The sequence below is a fragment of the Muscardinus avellanarius genome (genome assembly GCF_963383645.1).
Source record: "Muscardinus avellanarius genome assembly, chromosome: 2".
NCBI lineage: Eukaryota > Metazoa > Chordata > Mammalia > Rodentia > Gliridae > Muscardinus > Muscardinus avellanarius.
In genome coordinates, this window is record NC_137787.1 from 117,111,299 (window position 1) to 117,134,750 (window position 23,452).

The window sequence follows — 23,452 nt, forward strand, 5'->3', positions numbered from 1 at the left end:
GTCACCTGGCCGCCGGAGGGGCGGGGACAGCGGCCCCGCCCACGACCACGCCCCCACCAGGCCCCGCCCCGCCCGCCCCGCCCGCCCCGCCCGCGGTCCTAAAAGGCGCGGCCGGCGGCCGCGGGTCCCCGAGCGCCCGACAGCGCCGCCGCTCGCCATGCTCTTCTGGCACACGCAGCCCGAGCACTACAACCAGCACGGCGCGGGCGGCTACCTGCGGTAAGTGCGGCCGCGCTCCGGCCCGCGGGGCCCCGAGCTGGCGGGACCAGCCTCAGGCTGCCTCTACTTCCATCCCAGGCACAGGTTATTAATGTGCCTAAGTTAACCCAAAGGGCGTGGGATGGGGCGCGGCAAGGTGACCTGCGCGGTCCCCGGCTCCGCCGAGCTCCCGTCCAGGTTGACCACTACGCCCGTGTTTAATTCCTGTCTTGAGAGTACTTGTCCCGTAGCCCTCGAAGAAGACATCTTCCATCCAGAAAGCCGAGGAGCGGCGGGCTTTAACTAATGGATAGACGTGTGCGTGTGCGTGTGCGTGTGCGTGTGCGTGTGCGTGTGCGTGTGTGTGTGTGTGTGTGTGTGTGTGTGTGTTACTTGGGGATGATAGAACCCAGGGGCCTTCTACCTCCAGGCTACACTCCCAGCCCTATTTTTTGTTTGTTTTGTTTATTTGAAATAGTCTCACTAAGTGGCTGAGAGGCTCTCTAAGTTCCCGAGGCTGTCCTTGAACCTGTGATCTTGATCCTCGTGTCTCAGCCTCCCAAGTACTGGGATTACAGGCACGCGCCACCTCGCCGGGCTCGACATTTTTGTTTAAAGTGGGAGCAGATGGCACAAATTCTAGGGTCTTGGGGATTGCCCGGCCCAAGACGACGTCGCCGGGGGAAGCGGGCGAGGAGGGCACTGGGAAGACATTACTTTCTCGCAGGGGGTTAAGTGTTCGTTTAGAAAGAAACACTATAATGAAATACGTCCTGACTGTATTTCTTACTACAGTTTTAGTAGTTGTTTTGTTTAAATTTTGGTTTGTGGCCATTGAGTATGTTGTCAACTTTTAAGAATGAGTTTGAAGGTGACCTTGTGTTGAAGATGAGTGTATTTAAAATTTTCTAAGTGCCCAGAGCATCCCATTCGGTTTGTGTGGAGAATGCAGTTTTAACACCCCCTGTCAGGAGGGAAATTTGGATTTGGGAATTAATAGTAAAGAAGCAGTGCAAAAATTGGGGATGGAAAGGTGGTCTGAAAGCCACTTGGAAGGCAGCCTGTGCAGCGCAGTGGCAGAGTGCTTGTCCAGCATGTGTGTGAGGCCCTGGGTTCAATCTCTACTACTGCCCCCCCCCCCAATAAAAACAAAATAAATAAAGCTATACTGGTCTCAGGGTTATTTTGGGAAAACTTAAATGAAGAAAGAGGGTCCACACCTTTTAAATTTATTTTTTTCCCTTTCTGTTCTGGGGGTCAAGAGCTAGGCCAGCCCTTTACTCCTGAGGCACATCATCCCCAGACCCACAGTTTCATTTAAAATTTTACTTTTTTTTTTTTTTTTGGTAATGTATTTTGAGCTCAGGCATTCTACCTCTGAACTACACCCCAAGCCCTTTTTGTTTTAATTAATTAATTAATTGGTTTATTTTGATGTTTGGGATTGAACCTAGGGGTGTTCTACTTCTGAACTACACCCCTCAGCCCTATTTTATTGTTTATTATGAAATGAGGCCTCACCAAATGTCTGAGATTGGCCGTGAACCTGGGATCCTCCTGTCTCAGTCTCCCTACTACTAGGATTACAGGTGTGCACCACCATGCCCCTGCACTTTATTTTTTGTTTTGAAACAGGGTCTCTCTAGGTTGCTGAGTCTCTGAGTTATCTGAGGCTGTCATTGAACCGGCAGTCCTTCTATCTCAGCCTCCCAAATACAGGGATTATAGGCATGTGCCACCATGCCCACCCTTAAAAATTTACTAATGGGGGTTTTGAATTTTTTTATATACCAAGGATTGGATGCTGGACCATTCTACCTCCAAGCCCGCATTATTTTTCATTTGTTTATTTATTTTGTGGTGCTGGGATTGAGTCCAGGGGATTCCACTCCTGAGCCCTGTTTTATTTTTTATTTTGAACCAGGGTCTAGCTGAGTTGACAAGACTGGCTTTGAAGCTGTAAGCTTGTCTCAGCCTCCCAAGTACTGGGATGGCAGGTGTGTGCCACCATGCCCAGTTTATTTTTTTATTTTGAGATAGGGTTTTGCCAAGTTGTTGAGGTTGGCCTCACACTTGCTCCTGTCCCAGCCTCCCAAATACTGGGACTACAGGTATGTACCACCATATTCAGCTGAGGTCTCACTTTTCCATTTTGACCCCAGTGAAGGTCAAGGTGCAGGGTTAGTGTGCAGGTCTCTGGTCCTGATTCTACAGAGAGTCTAATCCTTTTGCTTGCCCCCCCCCCTTTTTTTGATAGTGGGGATTGAGCCCAGTGGCATTCTACCTCCTAGCTCCTAGCTATACCCGCAGCCCTGTTTTAAAATTTTATTATTTATTTAATATTTATTTATTTATTTATTTTTGATGGAACCCAGGAGCATTCTACCTCTGAGCTACACCCCAGCCCAATTTTTTATTCTTTATTTTGAAACAGTCTCACTGAGTTGCAAAGGGCCTCACTAATTAGTGAGGCTGGCCGCGAACTGTGATCCTCCTGCCTCAGCCTCCCAAATGCTGGGATTACAGGCATGCGCCACCATGCCCGGCTTAAATTTTTATTTTGAAACAGAGTCTACATGATGGATGAGAGTCCCACTACTTGCTGAGGTTGTCCTCAAACCTCTGATCCTCCTGCCTCAGCCTCCCAAGCTCTGGGATTTCAGGCTGTGCCCCTGCGACCGGCCAGCCACTCTGTTTTTAGAGCTTTGTTTTTGGCTGGCTTAGCTCTGCAGCGCGCACCTCGCCAACCTCACCTGCACTCCTTCTGTTTGCTGTTCTGGTGACTTTTATTTCTTGGCAAATAAAGATGCCAGGTTTGGAACAAGTTACTATTGACTGATGGGTCTTAACCCTCCCCCCCCCCCCTTTTATTTAATTTAAAGGCAACAACACATGGATTAAGTTAACATGGTTTGAGAAAACAGGGAATACGCGCAGGCCCTAGTTGCCTGCGATCCCCATGTTCCTAGATCCATCCCCGGCTGGGATGGGAGAGTGAGGTGTGCTGTGGGAAGCCTGTCACCCCTTGCTTTGCCCTGAGCGGCAGAGTGGCAGGGACCCCGAGGAAAGGTGCTCCAGGTGTGCCCAGCGCCAGGCTTTCCTTCCAAGAACTGGTTAGACAGTGGCCGGGCGGACCCTGAGTCTGTGCTCCAGAGACCTCCTTCACCGATTGGGGAACGATTTTCCCCGGGACTCTGCTTAGGCCCAAGGCCAAGTGCAGCAGGGTCCCCTCGGGAGAGGTTATCAAGATAGGGTGCGGCACTTTTTTGGCACCCGTTTGTGCAGTGTTCATAAATTAGAGGTCCTACGCCAAATGACCCTCAGCGAATGACCTCTCCCTCACAGGTGGGTCATGCCCTCAAGGATTTCTTTGACCCATCCGGCGGCTCAGGAGGCTGAGGCTGGAGGATCACTTGAACCCAGGCGTTGGAGGCAGTCTGGGCAGCTTAGCAAGACACCAGTAAAAAAAAAAAAAAAAGATTTAGACACAAACACAAGTTTCTCAGGCGCGTGCTGAGAAGAGCTGGTTTTTTTTTTTTTTTTTTTTTTTTGCGATACTGGGGATGAAACCCAGGGGCTTTCTACTTCCGAGCTACACCCCCAGCCCTATTTTTTATTCTTCATTTTGAAACAGGGTCTCACTGAGCTGCAGAGGGCCTCGCTAAGTAGCTAAGGCTGTCGGAGAACCGCGATCCTCCTGCCTCAGCCTCCTAAGTGCTGGGATTACAGTGTGCGCCACCACGCCTGGCGCTGAGGGAGCTGTTTTTGATGCTCTGGGGGTTGTTTAGAAGAAAAGAATCTTTGAGTTTCTCAAGATTTACCACTTAGATAAGAAACAAAATCTGAATTGAAACTAAGGTTCTTCTTCCAGCATTTCTATTTTTTTTTGGGGGGGGGGATACTAGGGATTGAGCCCAGGAGCATCCTACCACTGAACTACACTCTATCTAGCCTTTGTTAGGTTGCAGAGTCTTCCTGATTGCTGAGGCTGGCCATCAACCTGTGATCCTCAGCTTCCCAAGCATGCAGCTTTCCTTCTACCTTTTTACTCCTGTGTCAGCCTCCCAAGTAGTGGGATTACAGACATGTTGCTGTTAATATTATACTCTCTTCTCATTTATTTTATTATTTTTTGTGGTGCTGAGGATCGAACCCAGGGGCATTCTAGCTCTGAGCTACTCCCCAGTCCTATTTTATTTTTTTATTATGCTGGGCTGAAAAGCACTTTATAAGCAGTCTCCTGTGGGTGGAAACCAGGTAGCTTTTTTTTTTTTTTTTGCGGGTCTGGGGATGGAACCCAGGGGCATTTGACCTCGGAGCTACACCCCCTGCCCAATTTTTTATTCTTTATTTTGAAACCGGGTCTCACTGAGTTGCAGAGGGCCTCACTAAGTAGCTGAGGCTGTCCGCGAACCACGATCCTCCAGGTCTCAGCCTCCCAAATGCTGGGATTACAAGCATGCGCCACCACGCCTGGCTCAATCCAGGGGCATTTGACCTCTGAGCTATACCCTCTGCCCTAATTTTTTATTCCTTATCTTGAAATAGGGTCTCACTAAATTGTGGAGGGCCTCACTAAGTAGCTGAGACTGGCTTCGAACCTGCACGATCCTCCTACCTCAGCCTCCCTGGTCTCAGCCTCCCGAATGCTGGGATTACAAGTGGGATTACAAGCGTGCGCCATGAGGTCTGGCTTTTTTTTTTTTTCCCCAAATTGAACCCAGAGGCATTTTACCTCCCCAGACTAATTTTATTTCTTATTTGGAAACAGTCTCACTAGGTTCCTGAGAGCCTCACAAAATTGCTGAGGCTGTCCTTTAACCTGTGATTCTCCAATCTTAGCCTCCCAAGTACCAGGATTACAAGTGTGAACCACCACACCCAGCATTTAAAAACATTTTTTTGCCCTTTTAAAATTTTTTAGTTTGAAATAGGGTCTCACTAAATTGTTGAGGCTGGCCTCAACCCCCTGATCCTCTCCTGTCTCAGCCTCCCTAGTACTGGAATTACAGGTGGTATTACCTGCTACTCTTTCTGTCACTTAGAAACTGCTATTTTAAGCCGGGCATGGTGGCGCACGTTTGTAACCCCAGCAAATCGGAGGCTGAGACAGGAGGATCACGGTTCGCAGACAGCCTCAGCTACTACTTAGTGAGGTCCTTTGCAACTCAGTGAGCCTTGTTTCAAAAATAAAGAATAAAAATAGGTCTGAGGGTGTAGCTCAGAGATAGAATGCCCCTGAGTTCCATCCATAGTACCGCAAAAAAAAAAAAAAAGAAACTGCTTTTTTTTTTTTGGTACTAGGGATTGAACCCAGGGTATTTTACTAGTGAGCTACTCAAGTCCCTGTTTTTTATTTGGAAACAGGGTCTTATTTACTTTTTTTTTTTAATTTAGACATATTTTATTTGGAAACAGGGACTTGCTAAATTGTGGAAGGCCTCACTAAGTTTCTGAGGATGACATCAAACCAATGATCCTCCTGTCTCAGCCTCAAAAGTAGTGGAATTACAAGCGAGTACCACTGTTCTGGCGTTTTTTTTTTTTTTTTCTTCAATACTGGGGATGGAATCCAGGGGCATTCTACCTTCAGGCTACACCCCCAGCCCAATTTTTTATTCTTTATTTTGAAACAGTGTCTCACTGAGTTGCAAAGGACCTCACTAGGTAGTAGAGGCTGTTTGGGAACCGCGATCCTCCTGTCTCAGCTTCCAGAATGCTGGGATTACCTGCGTGCCCGCCACGCCTGGCTCTTTTTCTTTTTCAATCAAGGTCTCACCAAGCTGCTGAGGGCCTCGCTGAGTTGCTGAGCCAGCCTCCAACCTGAGATCCTGGGCTCAGCCTTCCAAGTGCTGGAATCGCAGTGTGCTCGCCGTCGGTCTGTGCTGTCTTTGGGAAAGGCCCAGGCCTGCTCGTGACCCCCCGCTTCTGTGTGTTGCAGTGATGTGCTTGCTCTGCCCATCTTCAAGCAGGAGGAGCCCCAGCTGTCCCCTGAGAACGGGTCCCGCCTGCCGCCCCTGCAGTACGTGCTGTGTGCCGCCACGTCCCCAGCTGTGAAGCTGCACGAGGAGACCCTGACCTACCTCAACCAAGGTAGTCCTGGAGCCTGGCAGGGTGGAGCTGGGCAGGCATCTCCCTGAGCAGTGGGCAGTGATGTGAAGGCCCTTTGGGCCTCAGCGGGTGCAGCGGGCGAGTGGCTCACGGAGGACAGGCATTGGTAGCTGCCGCAGGCTTAGATTGCACTTCTGAGCAGAGTGACATTCCTGAACTTGTCTTCATCTGCAAAATGGAAACAGCAAAAGCCGGGCGTGGTGGCTCTCCAGCTACACAAAGGCCACAAAACAACTGGGTGTGTGTTTGAGACCAGTCTCAACAACTTAGTGAGACCCTGTTTCAAAATAAAAATATTTTGCCTGGCATGGTGACGCACGCTTTTAATCTCCAAGTTTAGGAGAATTTCACAGGTTCGAAGCCAGCCTCAGTTACTTAGTGAGGCTCTCAGCAACTTAGTGAGACCCTGTTTCCAAATAAAGTATAAAATAGGTCTGAGAGTATAGCCTGAAGGTAGAAAAGCCCCTGGGTTCCACCCTCAGTACCACACCAAAAAAAAAAAAAAATTATATATATATATTTATATATATATATATATATATATATATATATATATATATATATATATATATATATATATATAAGGGCTAAGGGTGTAGCTCAGAGGTAGGGTGCTCCTGGGTTTAGTCCCCAATACAAGCCGGGGTGGTCACATCTACTAGTAATCCCAGTACTTGGGAGGCTGAGACAGGATGATGGCAGCTTTGAGTCCAGCCTCAGCAGCCTCCGTGAGAGACTGAGCAACCTAGTGGGATCCTGTTTCAAAACAAAAAATTAAAAGGCCTCGAGTATAGCTTAGAGGTAGCACGCCCTGGATTCAATCTCTAGTACTACCACCAAAAATAAAATAAAAATAAAAACAGGTAATCCTTTTGCCTATTCTAGATAAATTGTATTTACTTAACTACTCATTTATTGTGGTTCTGGGAATCAAACCCAGTTAGGCGAGTGTTCTACCATTGACCTGCATTCCCAGCCTTGGATATTTTTTTTAGAAATAAACTCTCCTGACTATTAATTTGTACTCATCATAGGAGATTTAGATGATTTGGAAAAGCTTGGTGATTTACCTGCCTGGTATCTGGCATCCCCCCAGTTCTGTGACTCCTCCCCCTTCATATTGAGTACACTTACTTTCCAGTAGTTGGAAATTAAACACTGAACATCACACTGTGTAAATCTATGTGAAATACTGATTATTTATTTATTTATTTATTTATTTATTTATTTTGCAGTAGTGGGGATGGAACCCAGGTACATTCTACCTCTAAGCTGCACCTCAGCCCTATTTTTATCTTTCTTTCTTCCTTCCTTCCTTCCATCCATCCTTCCATCCTTTCTTTCTTTATTGTATTGGGGATGGAATCCAGGGGAAGTCTACCTTCGAGCTACACCTCCAGTCCTATTTTTTTATTCTTTATTTTGAAACAGGGTCTCACTGAGTTGCAAAGGGCCTCACTAAGTAGTAGCTGAGGCTGCCTAAGAACCACAGTCTTCTTGTCTCAGCCTCCCAAATTCTGGGATTACAAGCGTGTGCCACCACGCCTGGCTGATTCTTTATTTTTTAATTTTTACTTTTTTTTGGGGGGTCCTGAGATTGAACCCAGAAGTGTTCTATCTACCTCTGAGTTTCTTCTTCTCTCCTCCCTTCCAGGGCCCTTTTTATTTCTTATTTTGAAATAGGGTCTCACATAGAAGCCTGCTGCCCTTCCAGTTTAAAGTTCTCCCCCCCCCCCCAGTACTGGGGATTGAACCCAGGGGCATTCTACATCTGAGCTACGGCCCCAGCCCTATTTTTAATTTTGTATTTTGTATTATTTATTTATTTATTTATTTATTTATTTATTTATTTATTTATTTATTTATTTATTTTGTGGTACTTGGGATTGAACCCAGAGGCATTCTACCTTAGAGCTACACCTCCAAATTTTATTTCTTAATTGGAAACAGAGTCTCCCTAGGTTGATGAGGGTCTCCCTAAGTTTCTAAGGCTGTCTGCAAACCTGTGATCCTCCTGTGTCAACCTCCCAAGTACAGGTATTAAAGGCCTGTGCCGCGATGCACTGTTGTGATAACTATATGGTTATGTAGTATGTCATGGTGTGTGTGTGTGTGTGTGTGTTGGGGCATTTGACTTACTAGGTAAGCATTCTACCACTGAACAATACCCTCGGCCAAATGCTTTGTTGTTTGTAGAATTTTGTTTTAAATGTTTATAGTTCATTCTCATTTTCTTTTCTTTTCTTTTTTTTTTTTTTTTCTGTACTGAGGATTGAACTCCGGGGCATTTTACCTCTGAGCTACACCACCAGCCCTATTTTTTATATTTTATTTTATTTTATTTTATTTATTTATTTATTTTTTTGCGGGTCTGGGGGTGGAACCCAGGGGCATTCGACCTCTGAGCTACACCTCCTGCCCTATTTTTTATTCTTTATTTTGAAACCGGGTCTCACTGAGTTGCAAAGAGCTTCACTAAGTAGCTGAGGCTGTCCGCGAACCGCGATCCTCCAGTCTCAGCCTCCCAACTGGGATTACAAGTGTGTGCCATCACGCAGGGCTATATTTTATTTTTGAGACAGGTTTATTTTTGAGACTAAGTTGCCATTTTTTTCTTTTTGCATATTTTTGAGACTAAGTAGCTGAAGCTGCCCATGAACCAGCCATCCTCTTGTCTCAGCCTCCCTAGTACTGGGATTACAAATGTGCGCCACCATGCCCTGCCATTCTTATTCTTTTAAAATGATTTTTCTAGCTGGGCATGGTGCACACCCATAATTCCAGTACTTCGGAGGCTGAGGCAAGAGTATTGCTAGTTCAGGCCAGCCCCTGCAACTTAGTAAAGCTCTTTGCAAATTAATGAAACGTTGTTTCCAAATAAAAAGGGCTTGGGGTGTAATTTAGAGGTAGAATACCCCTGGATTTAATCCCTAGTACCAACCAGATTATAACATAATAATAAAATGGCTTTTCTTTTGTGCTTAGAAATGCCTGTCTACAAGTCAGTTAATAATTTGCTAAGCCTCATTTAATAGTTTCTAAATTTTAACACTGAAGTACATTTGGAATTTATGATGAGATATAAAGATCCAAGTTTGTTTATTTTTCTAAATAGTTAACTAGTTATCACCTACCTTGTTCTTTTACCACTGGTTTAAAATGCCACTTTGAGGCTGGGTGTGGTGGTGCACAGCTGTCACCCTGCTACTTGGAAGACTGAGGCACGAGGATCACAGGTTGGAGGCCAGCCTTGGCAATTTAGGAAGGCCCCCACAATTTAGCAAGATACTGTTTCAAAATAAAAAATAAAATAGAGATAGGAGTATAGATCAGGAGTAGAATGCCCCTGGGTTCAATCCCCAGGCATGATGGTGCATGCCTATAATCCCATAGTTCAGAGGTGGGGGGTGTAGCTTGGAGGTAGAATACCCCTGGGTTAAAGTGCCTAAAATAAATAAATGCCAGGTCTGGTGGCACAAGCCTGTAATCTCAGTATTTGGGAAACTGAGATAGGAGGATCACAGGTTCAAAGACAATCTCAGCAATATAGCAAGACTTACACTCAGCGACCTAGAGAGACCCAGTTTCAAAACACAGAACGAGTTGGGTATAGCTGGGTGACTTGGCTCAGCTCTGTAATTCTAGTACTTGGGAGGTGAGACAGGGATTACAGGTTTGAGACTAGTCTTGGCAACTTAATGAGATTTTCAGTCACCTAGCAAGACTCTGCTTCAAAATAAAAAGTGAGCCGGGCATGGTGGCGCACGCTTGTAATCCCCGCGCTTGGGAGGCAGAGACAGGAGGATCGCGCAGGTTCGAAGCCAGCCGCGTACGCTGGCTTAGGAGACCCTGTTTCCAAATAAAAATGTAAAAATAGGTCTGGGAGTGTAGCCCGGAGGTAGAAGGGCTTCCAGGAACCCCAGTACCACCAAAAAAAAAAAAAAAAAAAAGAGGGTAGAGCAGCTACTGATAGCATGGTAAAAAAAAAAAAAAAAAAAAGGAACAAAATAAAAAGTGAAGCCAGGTATGGTGGCACATACTTGTAGTCTTAGTGCTTGGGAGGCTGAAAGGAGGATCACAGGTTCAAGGACAGCCTGAGCAATTTAATGAGTCCCTCTGCAGCTTAATGAAACCATATTTCAAAATAAAAAACAAGCCAGGCATGATGGCTCATGTTTGTAATCTCAGTACTTGGGAGGCTGAGACAGGAGGATCCAGGTTTGCAGCCAGCCTCAGCTACTTCGTGAGGGCCTCCTCAATTTAGTGAGACTTTCTTTTTTTTCTTTTTCTTTTTGCAGGTCTGGGGATGGAACCCAGGGGCGTTTGACCTCCGTGTTACACCCCCTGCCCTATTTTTTATTCTTTATTTCGAAACTGGGTCTCACTGAGTTGCAAAGGGCCTCACTAAGTAGCTGAGGCTGTCTGTGAACCGCGATCCTCTGGTCTCAGCCTCCCAAATCCTGGGATTACAAGGGTGCGCCACCACGCCCGGTTTAGTGAGACTTTCAAAATAGGGCCGGTGGTATAGTTCAGAAGTAGAATGCTCCTGGGTTCAATCCCCCCCCAAAATAAATATTAAAAAGATAAATAGGGCTGAGAGTGTAGCTCAGAGGTAGAATGCCCCTGGGTTCAGTCCCCAGTACCCTGTACTCTGCCCCCTCAAAAGAAAGGGTTAAGGTATAGTTTTTTTGCTAGAATTCTGGGTTCAGTCTTCAGTAGCCCCCCCCAATATATGCATATTTATTTATTTATTTATTTATTTACTTATTTATTTGGTGGTACTGGGGTTCCTGGAAGCCCTTCTACCTCCGGGCTACACTCCCAGACCTATTTTATATTTTTATTTGGAAACAGGGTCTCCTAAGCCAGGGAGGCTGGCTTCGAACCTGCACCATCTTCCTGTCTCCGCTTTCCAAGCGCGGGGATTACAAGCGTGTGCCACCACGCTCAGCTTGTATTTTTAAAATATATATTAAAATAAATAAAGCTGGGCATGGTGGCATATGCCTGTAATCTCAGTACTTGGTTTAGGAGGCCGAGACAGGAGCATCAGAGATTTGAGGGTAACCTCAGCAAGTTAATAAGACCCTGTTTCAAAATGAAAAATTTAATAAGCTGGGTGTGGAGGCGCGCGCTTGTAATCACCACGCTTGGGAGGCTGAGACAGGAGGATCACACAGGTTCGAAGCCAGCCTCAGCTACTTAGTGAGGCTCTCAGCAAATTAGTGAGACCCTATTTTCAAGTATAAAATATAGTATAAAATAGCCAGGCATGGTGGGCACGCTTATAATCCCTGTGCTTGGGAGGCAGAGACAGGAGGATGGCGCTGGTTCGAGCCAGCTTCTATGGCTTAAGAGACCCTGTTTCCAAATAAATAAAAAATAGATCTGGGAGTGTACCCCGGAGGTAGACAGGTGTCCAGGAACCCCAGTACCACCCCCCCAAAAAAAAATATATATATGTAATAAGTTTGGGAGTATAGCCTGGGGGTAGAAAAGCCCCTGGGTTCTGCCCCTAGACACATCTAGGCTGGGGGGTGTAGCTCAGAGGTAAAATGCCCCTGGGTTCCATTCCCATTGCCCCCCCCCACACACAGAAAAAGTAAATTAATTAGTTAAATAAGTAATTTTGAGCCGATGTGGTGGCACACGCTTGTAATCCCAGCATTTGGGAGGAGGCTGAGACCAGAGGATTGCGGTTCGCGGACAGCCTCAGCTACTTAGTGAGGCCCTTTGCAACTCAATGAGACCCGGTTTCAAAATAAAGAATAAAAAATAGGGCAGGAGGTGTAGCTCAGAGGTCGAATGCCTCTGGGTTTCAACTCCAAACCCACCCACCCACAAAAAAAAGTAATTTTAAAAAGAGGAGGGGCTAGGAATTTCCCCCAGAAATAAGATGTCTCTGGGTTCAATAACCAGTGTCAAAAAATAAAAAATGAATAAATAAATAAAATGTCACTTTGGCCTGGGCATGGTGGTGCACACCTGTAAATCAATAAATAATTTCATTTTGGGAACATATTTGTTCTGTTTTTGTTTTTTTGTGGTGCTGGGAATTGAACACAGGGACATTCTGCTTCTGAGCTCTTCCCCCCAGCCTATTTTACTTTATTTTATTTTTATTTGAAAACAGCAGCTCACTAAGTTGCTGAGAGCCTTGCTAAATTGCTGAGGCTAACTTAAAATCGGCAGTCCTGCCAGGCATAGTGGTGAATGCTTGTAATCTTAGGCCTTAGTAGGCTGAGATAGGAAGATACAGGTTCGAGGATATCCTCAGCAAGTAGTGAGACACTCATCAGCCTAGTGAGACCATGTTTTCAAATAAATAAAATTGGTCTGTGTAGCTCAGAGGTAGAATGCTTCTCGGTTCAATTTCTAGTCTCTCTCTCTCTCACTCACACACACACACACACACACACACACACACACACACACCTTCCAGTCCTCCTGTCTCAACCTCTCTAGTACTGGAATCACAGGTATGTGCACCACCACACCTGGCGGCAGAGAGATTTGTGTGTGTGCTACTGCAGATTGGAGCCAGGGGTCCTCTACCACAGGTTCAGCCCTCAGACCTTTTACCATGTTATTCTGTAATAGGGTCTAAGTTGCCCATGCTGGCCTGGAACTTGTGCATTTCTGTTTCAGCCTCCTAAGACAAATAAGTTATGATCCTATTTTAAAAATTACTTTTGAGCTGGATGTGGTAGTGCAAGCTTGTAATTCTAGTACTTGGGAGGAAGAGACAGAAGGATCACAGGATTGCAGCCAGCCTCAGCAACTTCGTGAGACCTTATTTCAAAAGAAGAGAATAAAAGTAGGGCTTGGGTATAGCTTAAAGGTAGAATACCTCTGGGTTCCACCCCCAGCACCACACACACACACACACACACACACACACACACACACACACACACAATAATTTTGAGCTAGGTGTGGTGGTGTACAACCGATAGTCCCAGCTACTTGGGAAGCGGAGGCAGAAGAATTTCCTTCTCTCTCTCTCTCTCTCTCTCTCTCTCTCTCTCTCTCTCTCTCTCTCTCTCTCTCTCTCTCTCTCTCTCTCTCTCTCTCCTCTCTCTCTCTCTCTCTCTCTCTTCCATACTGGAGATGGAACCCAGGGGCATTGAACCTCCGAGCTACACCCCTAACCCTATTTTTAGTCCTTTTATTTTTTTTTTTTTTGAAACAGGGTCTCACTGAGTTGTGAAGGGCCTGACCAAGTAGCTGAGGCTGTCCGCCAACTGTGATCCTCTGGTCTCTGCCTCCCGAATGCTGGGATTACTAGCATGTGCCACCACGCCCCTTCCAGAAGGATCTTTTGAGCCCAGAAGTTTGAGGGCAACTAGGGCAACATAGCAAGGCCCCTCCCCCCAAAAGTAGTTTGACACTCACCATTTCAGTTAATAGAAGTTTGGTATTGGGTTACAAGTGTTTATCCATTGCTCTGTGACGCTTTTTATGTTGGTTCTGTGAGGCCATCCTGCATCCTGTTGCTTTTAAGGATGTGTTTAAAGTTCTCTAAAAACATGGAAGGGTTAGGGGTACTGTGTCTGTAAATCAGAACGTCATTTCTGATTTTCCATAGACTCTTCTGGAGGAGTCAAGTTTTGAAAAATAAAGTCTGTCCTCTTCCCCTGAAAGAGGATTTTGGTAGGGGTGGTAAGCTGCTGAATCCAGGCTTATAGACTCCCAACCTTTTTGTCAGTGGTCAAAGGTCAGTGTGTGGACTGAAGACTTGAGCCCCAGGCAAGGGAGGAGGTGAGTGGTGGGGAGAACCCAGGGCTATTCTGGCTTGAAGATAAGAGAGCACTGTGCAAACTGGGCGTGGTGGCTCCAGGCTTGTAATCCCAGCATTTGGGAGGCTGAGACCAGAGGATCACAGCCTCAGCTACTTAGTGAGGCTCTCTGCAACTCAGTGAGACCTTTCTTCTTTCTTTTCTTCTTCTTCTTCTTCTTCTTCTTCTTTTTTTTTTTTTTTTTTTGGTGGTACTGGGGTTCCTGGAAACCCTTCACCTCCGGGCTACACTCCCAGACCTATTTTACATATTTTTTTTATTTGGAAACAGGGTCTCTGCGTGATCCTCCTGTCTCCACCTCCCAAGCGCAGGGATTACAAGCATGCGCCACTTTGCTCGGCCTTTCTTCTTTTTCCTTTCTTTCTCTTTCTTTCTTTCTTTCTTTCTTTCTTTCTTTCTTTCTTTCTTTCTTTCTTTCTTTCTTTCTTTTGTAGTACTGAGTGTGGAAACCAGGGGCTTTTCTACCTCCGGGCTATATTCCCAGACCTATTTTATACTTTATTTGGAAACAGGGTCTCACTAAGTTGCTGAGGTCCTCACTAAGTAGCTGAGGCTGGCTTTGAACCTATGTGATCCTCCTGTCTCAGCCTCCTAAGCCTGGGATTATACGCCACCACGACTGGAGAGACCTTGTTCCCAAATAAGAATTAAAAAAAATAGGGCTGGGAGGTTTAGCTCAGAGGTAGAATGCCCCTGGGTTCAATCCCCAGCACCGCAAAACATACATACATACATACATACATACATACATACATACATAAATATAATCTTCACAGGAGTCTGACTAGCATTCATTTTGCTGTTGGCACTGGGGATAGAACCCAGGGCCATTCTATCTTGGAGCTACGCGGAGTGCAGGATCCCGGGAATCCTGAGCCTCTGGGTGACTGGGTTTGGAGCGGGTATGTTGTGGAGAGGTAGGTAGACGAGGTGACCAGGGGCCCAGCCACCTGGTAGCTACCACAAGTCCTGAGCTTCTTGACTTTAATTCCTCCTGTCTAGGCTGACACTGAGGCGGGAACCCAGGCCTCCCGCATCCACACTCCCTATTCTTTTGAGTTAGTCTCCCAAACTGTGTTAGCATTTTTTTCAGACCGTCCAGACTCCTCAGTGATGGAGGGGCCTGAGCTGTGGGACTGCAGAGGACCTGGGTGGGAGCATCCTCTCCCTCCGCAGGGCTCCTCCCAAAGCTGCAACTGCTCCCCTGGCCTCTGGTGGCAGGGCGGGGCCAGGGAGGAGTGCCTGTGACCTTGGAGAGAAAGCGAGAGCCTGCCCGCCCCGTGCCCCGCCCCACGGAAACTGCAGGTGGACCAGCAGCTCCTTATCAGCTTCTCCTCCCAGGAAATCACTCGATCGCTAGGATCCAGGGTTTCCTCCTGGCTTGTTCAGTGGGCAGTTATCCTGAGAATTCAGAATAAGGAATGTAACAGCAAGGATCCACTCTCCCCAGTTCAATCAGTGACTCTAAGGAATGAGCCAAAGGATTAGTCACTTCCCTTGTTATCTTTTCTCCATAGCTGAAGTTTAATTTCCAGGTGTGTGTGTGTGTGTGTGCGCGCGTGTGTGTGCGTGCACATGCGCGCGCGCTGGGGATGAACCCAGGAGCAGTCTACATCCCTAACCCATTTTGCCCTTTTTTACTTTTTTTTTTTGAAACAGGGTCTTAGTGGGTTGCTGATAGTCTCATTATGTTGCAAAGGCTATCACTGAACCATTCATCCTCCTGTCTCAGCTTCCCAAGTACTGGGGTTACAGGTATGTGCCGCCACCACACCTGGCATTATTTTTTTATTTTGAACAGGGTCTGGCTAGGTTGCGGAGGCCCTCAGTGATTTGCCAAGGCTGGTCTCAAACCAGTTTTTCTCCAGTCTCAGCCTCCTAAGTACTGAGGTTGCAGGCATGTGCCACCACACCTGGCTCATTAACTATCCTGGAAACCCTTCTACCTCTTGGTTACATTCCCAGATATAACTTTTTTTTTTTTAATTTGAAAACAGGGTCTCTTAAACCAACGAGGCTGGCTTCAAACCTGTGCTATCCTTCCATCTCCATCTCCCAAGCGCTGGGATTACAAGTGTGCGCCTGGCCTAATTATTGTCTTTATCATTATCGTTGTTACTTGGTACTGGGGATTGAACCCCATTATACCGCTGAGTTATTCCCTCAGCACTTTTTTTGTTTGTTTTTTGCAGTATTGGGGATGGAACCCAAGGGCATTCTACCTCCAAGCTATTTTATTTTATTTTTTTTTGCGGGTCTAGGGGTGGAACCCAGGGGCATTCGACCTCTGAGCTACACCCCCTGTTCTATTTTTTATTCTTTATTTTGAAACCGGGTCTCACTGAGTTGCAGAGGTCCTCACTAAGTAGCTGAGGCTGTCGGCGAACCGCGATCCTCGGGTCTCAGCCTCCCGAATGCTGGGATTACAAGCGTGCGCCACCACGCCCGGCTTATTTTTATTTTTTCTGAAACAGAGTCTTGCTATGTTGTTGGGGCTTGAGCCCTTGACCATGCGATCCTCCTGATTCAGCCTCCTAAGTACTGGGATTGTGGGCCTACACCACCACGCCTGGCTCTACCTTCTCTTTATGAATTTGCCCATTTGTGGCATTTTGCATTGAAGCTGTGTGTCTTCTGTGACTGCGCTTCACAGCAGAGCCATCGGATGGGGCACACAGCAGGACCTCATTCCTCTCACGACAGAAGACACTCCACTGTGGATGTACTGTCTTACTTAATCATTCAGTTTATGGACACGCAGGTTGTTTCCAGTTTGGAGCGATTATCAGTGGTGCTGCCAAGAACCTTTGGATAAGTGTTTATTTGGAAAGATGTTTCCATTTCTCAAGGGTCTATAGGTAAGAGTGGAATTGTTAGCCGGGCGAGGTGACTACATGCTTGTAATTCCCGCACTTGGGAGGCTGAGACAGGAGGATCCTGCAGGTTCGAAGTCAGCCTCGGCTGGTTTAAGAGACCCTGTTTCCAAATAAAATATAAAATAGGTCTGGGAGTGTAGCCCGGAGGTAGAAGGCCCCTGGGTTCCATCCCCAGCACCAAAAAAAAAAAAAAGGAATTGTTGGGTCCAGTGGTTAGCTGAGTCTGACTTTTTGAGGAATTGCCAAGGTGTTCCCAGATCCACCGCATCATTTCCCTTCCCGCTAGCAACAGAGCAGGGCTCTGATTTCTCTCCACCCAGCTCTTGTTATTTATTGTCTTATTTATTGTTTGTTTTGGTACTGGGGATGATCTCCGGCATTCTATCTCTAACTGTATCCTTAGCCCTATGTATGTATGTATGTATGTATGTATGTATGTATGTATGTATTTGCAGTACTAGGAATAGAACCTAGGGCCTTCTACCTCCGAGCTACACACCCCTAGCTAAATAGTTGAGGCTGTCCTTGAACCTTCTGATCCTCGAGTCTCAACCTCCCAAGCCCTGGGGTTACTAGCATGCACCACCACGCCCAGCACCCAGCCCAATTTTTTTATTCTTTATTTTTAAATGAGGTTGCTAAATTGCCGAGGGCCTAGCTTGCTGGGAACCTGTGACCCTCCTGTCTCAGCCTTTCAAATGCTGGAATTACACGGTGTGCCACCACGCCCTGCTAGATCTACTCTTGCTGTACTGGGAATAGAACCCCAGGGGCATTCTGCCTCTGAGCTATACCCCCAGCCCTAGTTTTTATTCTTTATTTTGAAACCGGGTCTCTGAGTTGCAAGGGGGCATCACTAAGTAGCTGAGGCTGGCTGTGAACTGCCATCTTCCAGTCTCAGCCTCCCAAATGCTGGGATTACAATAGATCTACTTTTAAACACAAACACAAGTTGCATTGTTATAGGTCTTGAAGATTTCTGTAGACCTGGCCATGAGGGTGCACACCTGTAATCCCAGTATTTAGGAGGCGGAAACTGGAGGATTGAAGGTTCAAGGCCAGCCTGAGCCATTTGTGGAGGCCCTCAGCAATTTAGTGACACCCTGTTTCAAAATAAAATGTAAAATAGGGTGGGGGTGTAGCCTGGAGGTAGAATGCCTCTGGAGTCAGATTTCCCTTGCTAGAATTGTAGCCCACCTGCTATTTACGGATACTTCCTCACTCTGCCCTGGATTCTCTTATTACCTCACATTTTAAGTCTTTTCTTAAAAGAAGTATGTAAGCTGGGTGTGGTGGCAGTCTTTTATCCTCAGTAATAGCTCTGGTGTCACATGGCCTTCTTAGGATTTCCTTGTACACCTGAAATTCATTTAATAGTGTCCAGAGAGCAATGTTGTGGTTTTTATACCACCAGGATTTAAAAAGTTCAATTGTAGCCAGGCATGGTGGCACACGCTTATAATCCCAGTACTTGGGAGGCCGAGACAGGAGGATCCAGGTTTGCCACCAGCCTCCGCTCTTAGTGAGGCCCTCCACAACTTAGTGAGACCCTGTTTCAAAATAAAGAATAAAAAATGGGGCTGGGGTGTAGCTTGGAGGTAGAATTCCCCTTGATTCCATCCCCAGACCTACACACATTAAAAAAAGAGTAATGTGCAGGGACATAAATGCATTAAATAACATGGACAGAAATGATCAGTTCCCTATTTATTTATTTTTGCAGGGCTGGGGATGGAACCCAGGGGCATTCAACCTCTGAGCTACACCCGCTGCCCTATTTTTTATTTTTTATTTTGAGACAGGGTCTCACTTAAGTTGCAGAGGGCCTCACTAAGTAGCTGAGGCTGTCCGCTAACCACGATGCTCCATCCAAGTCTCAGCCTCCCGAATGCTGGGATTAGAAAGCTGGGATTACAAGCCACCACGCCTGGCTCCCTGTTGTTTGTTTGTTTGTTTGTTTGTTTATTGTTGGTACTGGGGTTCCTGGAAACCCTTCTACCTCCGGACTACACTCCCAGCACCTATTTTTATACTTTTTTATTTGGAAACAGCGTCTCTTAAGCCAGCATGGCTGGCTTCGAACCTGTGCGATCCTCCTGTCTCGACCCCCAAGCGCGCGGGGATTACAAGCGTGCGCCACCACGCCCGGCATCCACCGTTTTTTTTTTTTTAATGTGGCATTGGGGATTTAACTCACCGGCATTAACCTGTGCTATACCCCGAGCCTGATTTCAGATTTGATTTTGAGACAGGATCTCTCTAAATTGCAGAGGCCTCAGTAAGTTGCTGAGACTGGCTGTGAATCTGAAATCCTCCTGTCTAGCCTCCCAAGTGCTGGGATTACAAGTGTGCGCCACCTCACCCTGCTCCGCATCGTAATTAATAGATATTTTGGAGCCTGGTGCTGGGCTCAGTGGCATGCACCTGTAATCCCAGTACTTGGAAGGCTGAGATAGGAGGTTCAAGAGCAGTCAGCAACCTAGAGAGACCCTCTTTCAAAATAAAAAGAGAGGCTGGGGTTGTAGTTCAGAGATGGAAAGCCACTGGGTTCAATCCCCAGTAACACACACACACACACCCTTGTGGTTAAGAAGCTGGATATTCAGAAATTCTACTGATAGCTTGATTCTTTTTTTTTTTTTTTTAACTTTCCCCACTAATTTTTGCATCCCTAGACAGGCCTCCACCAATCCGGTTATTACGAAAGCATTTTCCTAATAGTGATTTTCCTGTCCATTTTCCTCTTTACACTTGTTATCTGTTATCTGGAAGCACTGGGATAACAGGTGTGCCCCACCATACTCGGCTCCCTCTTTATTTTGAAACAGGCTCTTGCTAAGTTGCTGAAGTTGGTCTGGAATCTGGGATCCTCCTGTCTCACCCTCTCAAGTGCTGGGATTAAAGCTGCTCTGATTGCCCATTTCAGACACGAGTCAAGGAAGGCCCAGATAGGAGGGGTGCACCCCAGATCACCTTGCAGGTTAGAGGGGAACCCGGGGAGGAAGGCTTCCTGCTGCCTGCAGGAGCAGAGATGGAATTTCTGCCCTCCTTCTCCACACCTGGGAAATGTTCTTTACGGAAGTGTTCTGAGGTTTACAGGAAACAATAGTCTGCTTGCCCAGCTGGTAATAGCATGGGGCTGGCCACCACCAGCACATCCGAATGACAAGGAAGAGTGGGCTCTCCTAGTCCTTGCGCAGCTCCAAGCCAGGTGCCCAGTGCCCACCCAGAGCCCACCCTAGCTGGTCTTTGGGCTGTGGCTCTGCCCAAAAGCAGGGCCTCTTGCCTGGATCATTGTGTTCCCAAGCGCGGGAGGCAATTGCCAGGCCAGCCAAGATTTACAGGCTGTTTACTTTCCAACAGTTGCTGCTTTGGGTAATTAATGCCACATAAAACATAATGGAGGCCATCACTGCCCTGGAGCAGAGGGCAGGGTGCCCAGGCTCAGCAGGAAGTGCAGCATGGCACCCTTGGGGTTCGGGTTGTCACTGTGTGTGCGACATCGCACTCACACGAGGACACAGCCACTGCAGGAAGTGGGCTTCACCATCACCGACACAGACAGGGCCCCTGTCCCCTGTGGCCCTGAGGGAGCTCATGAAGTCCTTACAGATGTCATGGACAGCCAGGCATCCGTCTGCAGACAGTGGATCCACAGTAAATATTTGCAAGGTAGATGTCTGAAAACAACAAAAGAGGAAACACAAGTCCAGGACGCTCCTGAAGAGAAGGGGCAGAAGGCAGTTGAGCAGGGTGGTGCACATTTGTAATCCCAGCATTTGGGAGGCTGAGACTGGAGGATCACAGTTTGCGGACAGCCTCAGCTACTTAGTGAGGCCCTCTGCAACTCAGTGAGACCCTGTTTCAAAATAAAGAATAAAAATTAGGGCTGGAGGTGTAGGTCAGAGGTCAGAGGTACAATGCCCCTGAGTTCCACCCCCAGTACCAAAGAGGGGGGGGGCTGGGGGTATAGCTTGGAGATAGAATATCTCTGGGCTCAATCCCAGTGACAAAAAAGAAAAATGAAGAAGTAATTTCCTGGATTCCTCTTTTCTTTTTTTGTGGGGGAAGGTACTAGGGGTTGAATCCTCTGACCTACAACCCCAGCCCTATTGTACTTTTTATTTTGAAACAGGGCTAAAGTTGCTGAGGCTGGCCTCAAACCTGCAATTCTCCTGTCCAGCCTCCCCAGCACTGGGATGACAGGTGTGCGCCCAGAGCCCAGCTAGACCCTCTTCTTGAACATGTCCCACCTCTGGGCACTGCAGAAGCTCCAGGTTCATCAGTGTTTTCACTTCTATCCCTGTAAACAGCTAGCGTGTGCGCTTTCTCTCTCTCTCTCTCTCTCTCTCTCTCTCTCTCTCTCTCTCTCTCTCTCTCTCCTGGGAATTAAACTGAGAGGGCCATTCTACCTCCAAGCTACTCCCCCAGCCCTATTTTATTTATTTATTTATTTATTTATTTATTTATTTATTTATTTATTTATTTTTGAAGTACTGGGGTTGGAACCCAGGGATGTTCTATCTCTGAGCTACACCCCCAGCCCCATTTTTATTTATTTTGAAACGGGGTCTCACTGAGTTGCAAAGGGCCTCGCAAAGTAGCTGAGGCTTCTGTCTAGGCCTCTGGAATGCTGGGATTACAAGTGTGTGCCACCACGCCTGGCCCTATTTTATTTTTATTTTGAAGCAGGGTTTCAGACAGTTGTGCTGGTACATGCCTGTGTAGTCCCAGTACTTGGGAGGCTGACACAGGAGGATTGAAGGTTCAAGGACAGCTTCAGCTACTTAGCCAGGTTTAATCTATGATTATCTTAATAGATGTAGAAACTGTATTTCATAAAATCCAACATCTATTCGTGTGTGTGTGTGTGTGTGTGTGTGTGTGTGTGTGTGTGTTTGCAGTACTGGGGTTGGAACCCAGGGGCATTTGACCTCCGAGCTACGTCCCCTGCCCTATTTTTTATTCTTTATTTTGAAACCGGGTTTCACTGAGTTGCAGAGGGCCTCACTAAGTAGCTGAGGCTGTCCGCGAACCGCGATCCTCCAGGTCTCAGCCTCCCGAATGCTGGGATTACAAGCGTGCGCCACCACGCCCGGCTTATTTTTTATTCTTTATATTGAAACAGAGTCTCACTAAGTTGCAAAGGGCCTCACTAAGTAGTAGCTGAGGCTGTCCCCGAACCTCGATCCCCCTGTCTCAGCCTCCCAAGTGCTGGGATTATAAGCGTGGGTCACCATGCCCGACTTCATAATTTTTAAAATACTTTTTTAGCAAATTTAGAACAGAAGGAAGGGTTGCTAATCTGATAATGGGTGGTACAAGCCTGTAATTCTAGAACTTGGGAGGCTGAGACAGGAGGATCACAGGTTTGAGGACAGCTTCAGCAACCCAGCACAATCCTGTTTCCAAACAAAAATATAAAAAGAGCTGGGGATAGCCAGGCTTGGTGGAGCACACTTGTGATCCCAGTACTTGGGAGGTTGAGACAGGAGGTCGCTGGTTCATGGACAGCCTCAGCTACTTAATGAGGCCCTCCATGACTTTGAGACCCTGTTTCCCATGACTTTGAGACCCTGTTTCAAAATAAGGAATAAAAAATCAGGCTGGGGGTATAGCTTGGAGGTAGAATGTACCACAAAGTAAATAAAAATGGGGGGGGGCATAGTTCCAGGGGTAGAATGCCCCTGGGTTCAATGCCTAATACCACAAAACAAAAAAGAAGAAATAAACAGGATTTCTCTAGGTCGGTGAGAGTCTCACTGCTTGCTGAGGTTGTCCTCAAACCTGCGCATTCCTCCTGTTTCAGCCTCCCAAGTGCTGGGATTTGGCATTTTTTAAATTTTGTGAGCGTGAGCAAGAATTCATGCCCCTCGGTTTGCCCCACTGGCTCCTGTTCTCTTGCTTGCTTTAGGGATTTACTATCATAGATGGCCACCATTAATTAAAAATCTGTCAGCTCCTGGCTGTACAGGGGTGGGGTTGCAGGGACTGCGCTGTGGGAGGGAGCTGTCCTGGGGACATCCTTCAGTCTGTGGCAACCATTAAGCCCGAGGGAGCAGTGGGGGTTGGGTTAGGCAAAGTCCTACAGGAAGTGGGGAGGAAGGAAGAAGTCACTAGGAAGAGCAAAGGTTCAATGAAAATTCACACTCCAGTGGCCAGAAATAAAGTTTTATTGGAACACAGCAGTGCCCTTTCATTCCTGTGTGCAGGAATAGCTGTGGCAGAGATCCCACGACCCTCAATGTCAAAACAAGTTTCAGGCATATTGTTTTATCCACAGTAATGGTAGCAACTCTTTCCCCCTTCCTCCGGTACTCTCTCCTGCCAAGGTTGTTGCCACTGGGGGAGCAGAAGGGGGCCATAGACTATTTTTACAGTGTTCTCAGTTTTTCAGTTTGTCTGACAGTTTTATGTACAATTTATTATAGGGAAACTTAAATGTATTTCTCTTTAGGATAAAATGGA

General features: G+C 46.8%; 1 protein-coding gene across 1 annotated transcript in view; it reads left to right on the forward strand.

Moving 5' to 3' along the window:
- Positions 1 to 157: 157 nt before the first annotated feature.
- TFCP2L1 (transcription factor CP2 like 1) overlaps positions 158 to 23,452 on the forward strand; it is a gene marked incomplete at both ends in the record, with an annotated part of 55,931 nt that continues 32,636 nt past the window's right edge. Inside the window, 2 exons of the mRNA XM_080689610.1 lie at positions 158 to 219; positions 6,140 to 6,291. Coding sequence (XP_080545736.1) covers positions 158 to 219; positions 6,140 to 6,291 — 214 coding nt within the window. The remainder of the gene's footprint in view (positions 220 to 6,139; positions 6,292 to 23,452) is intronic.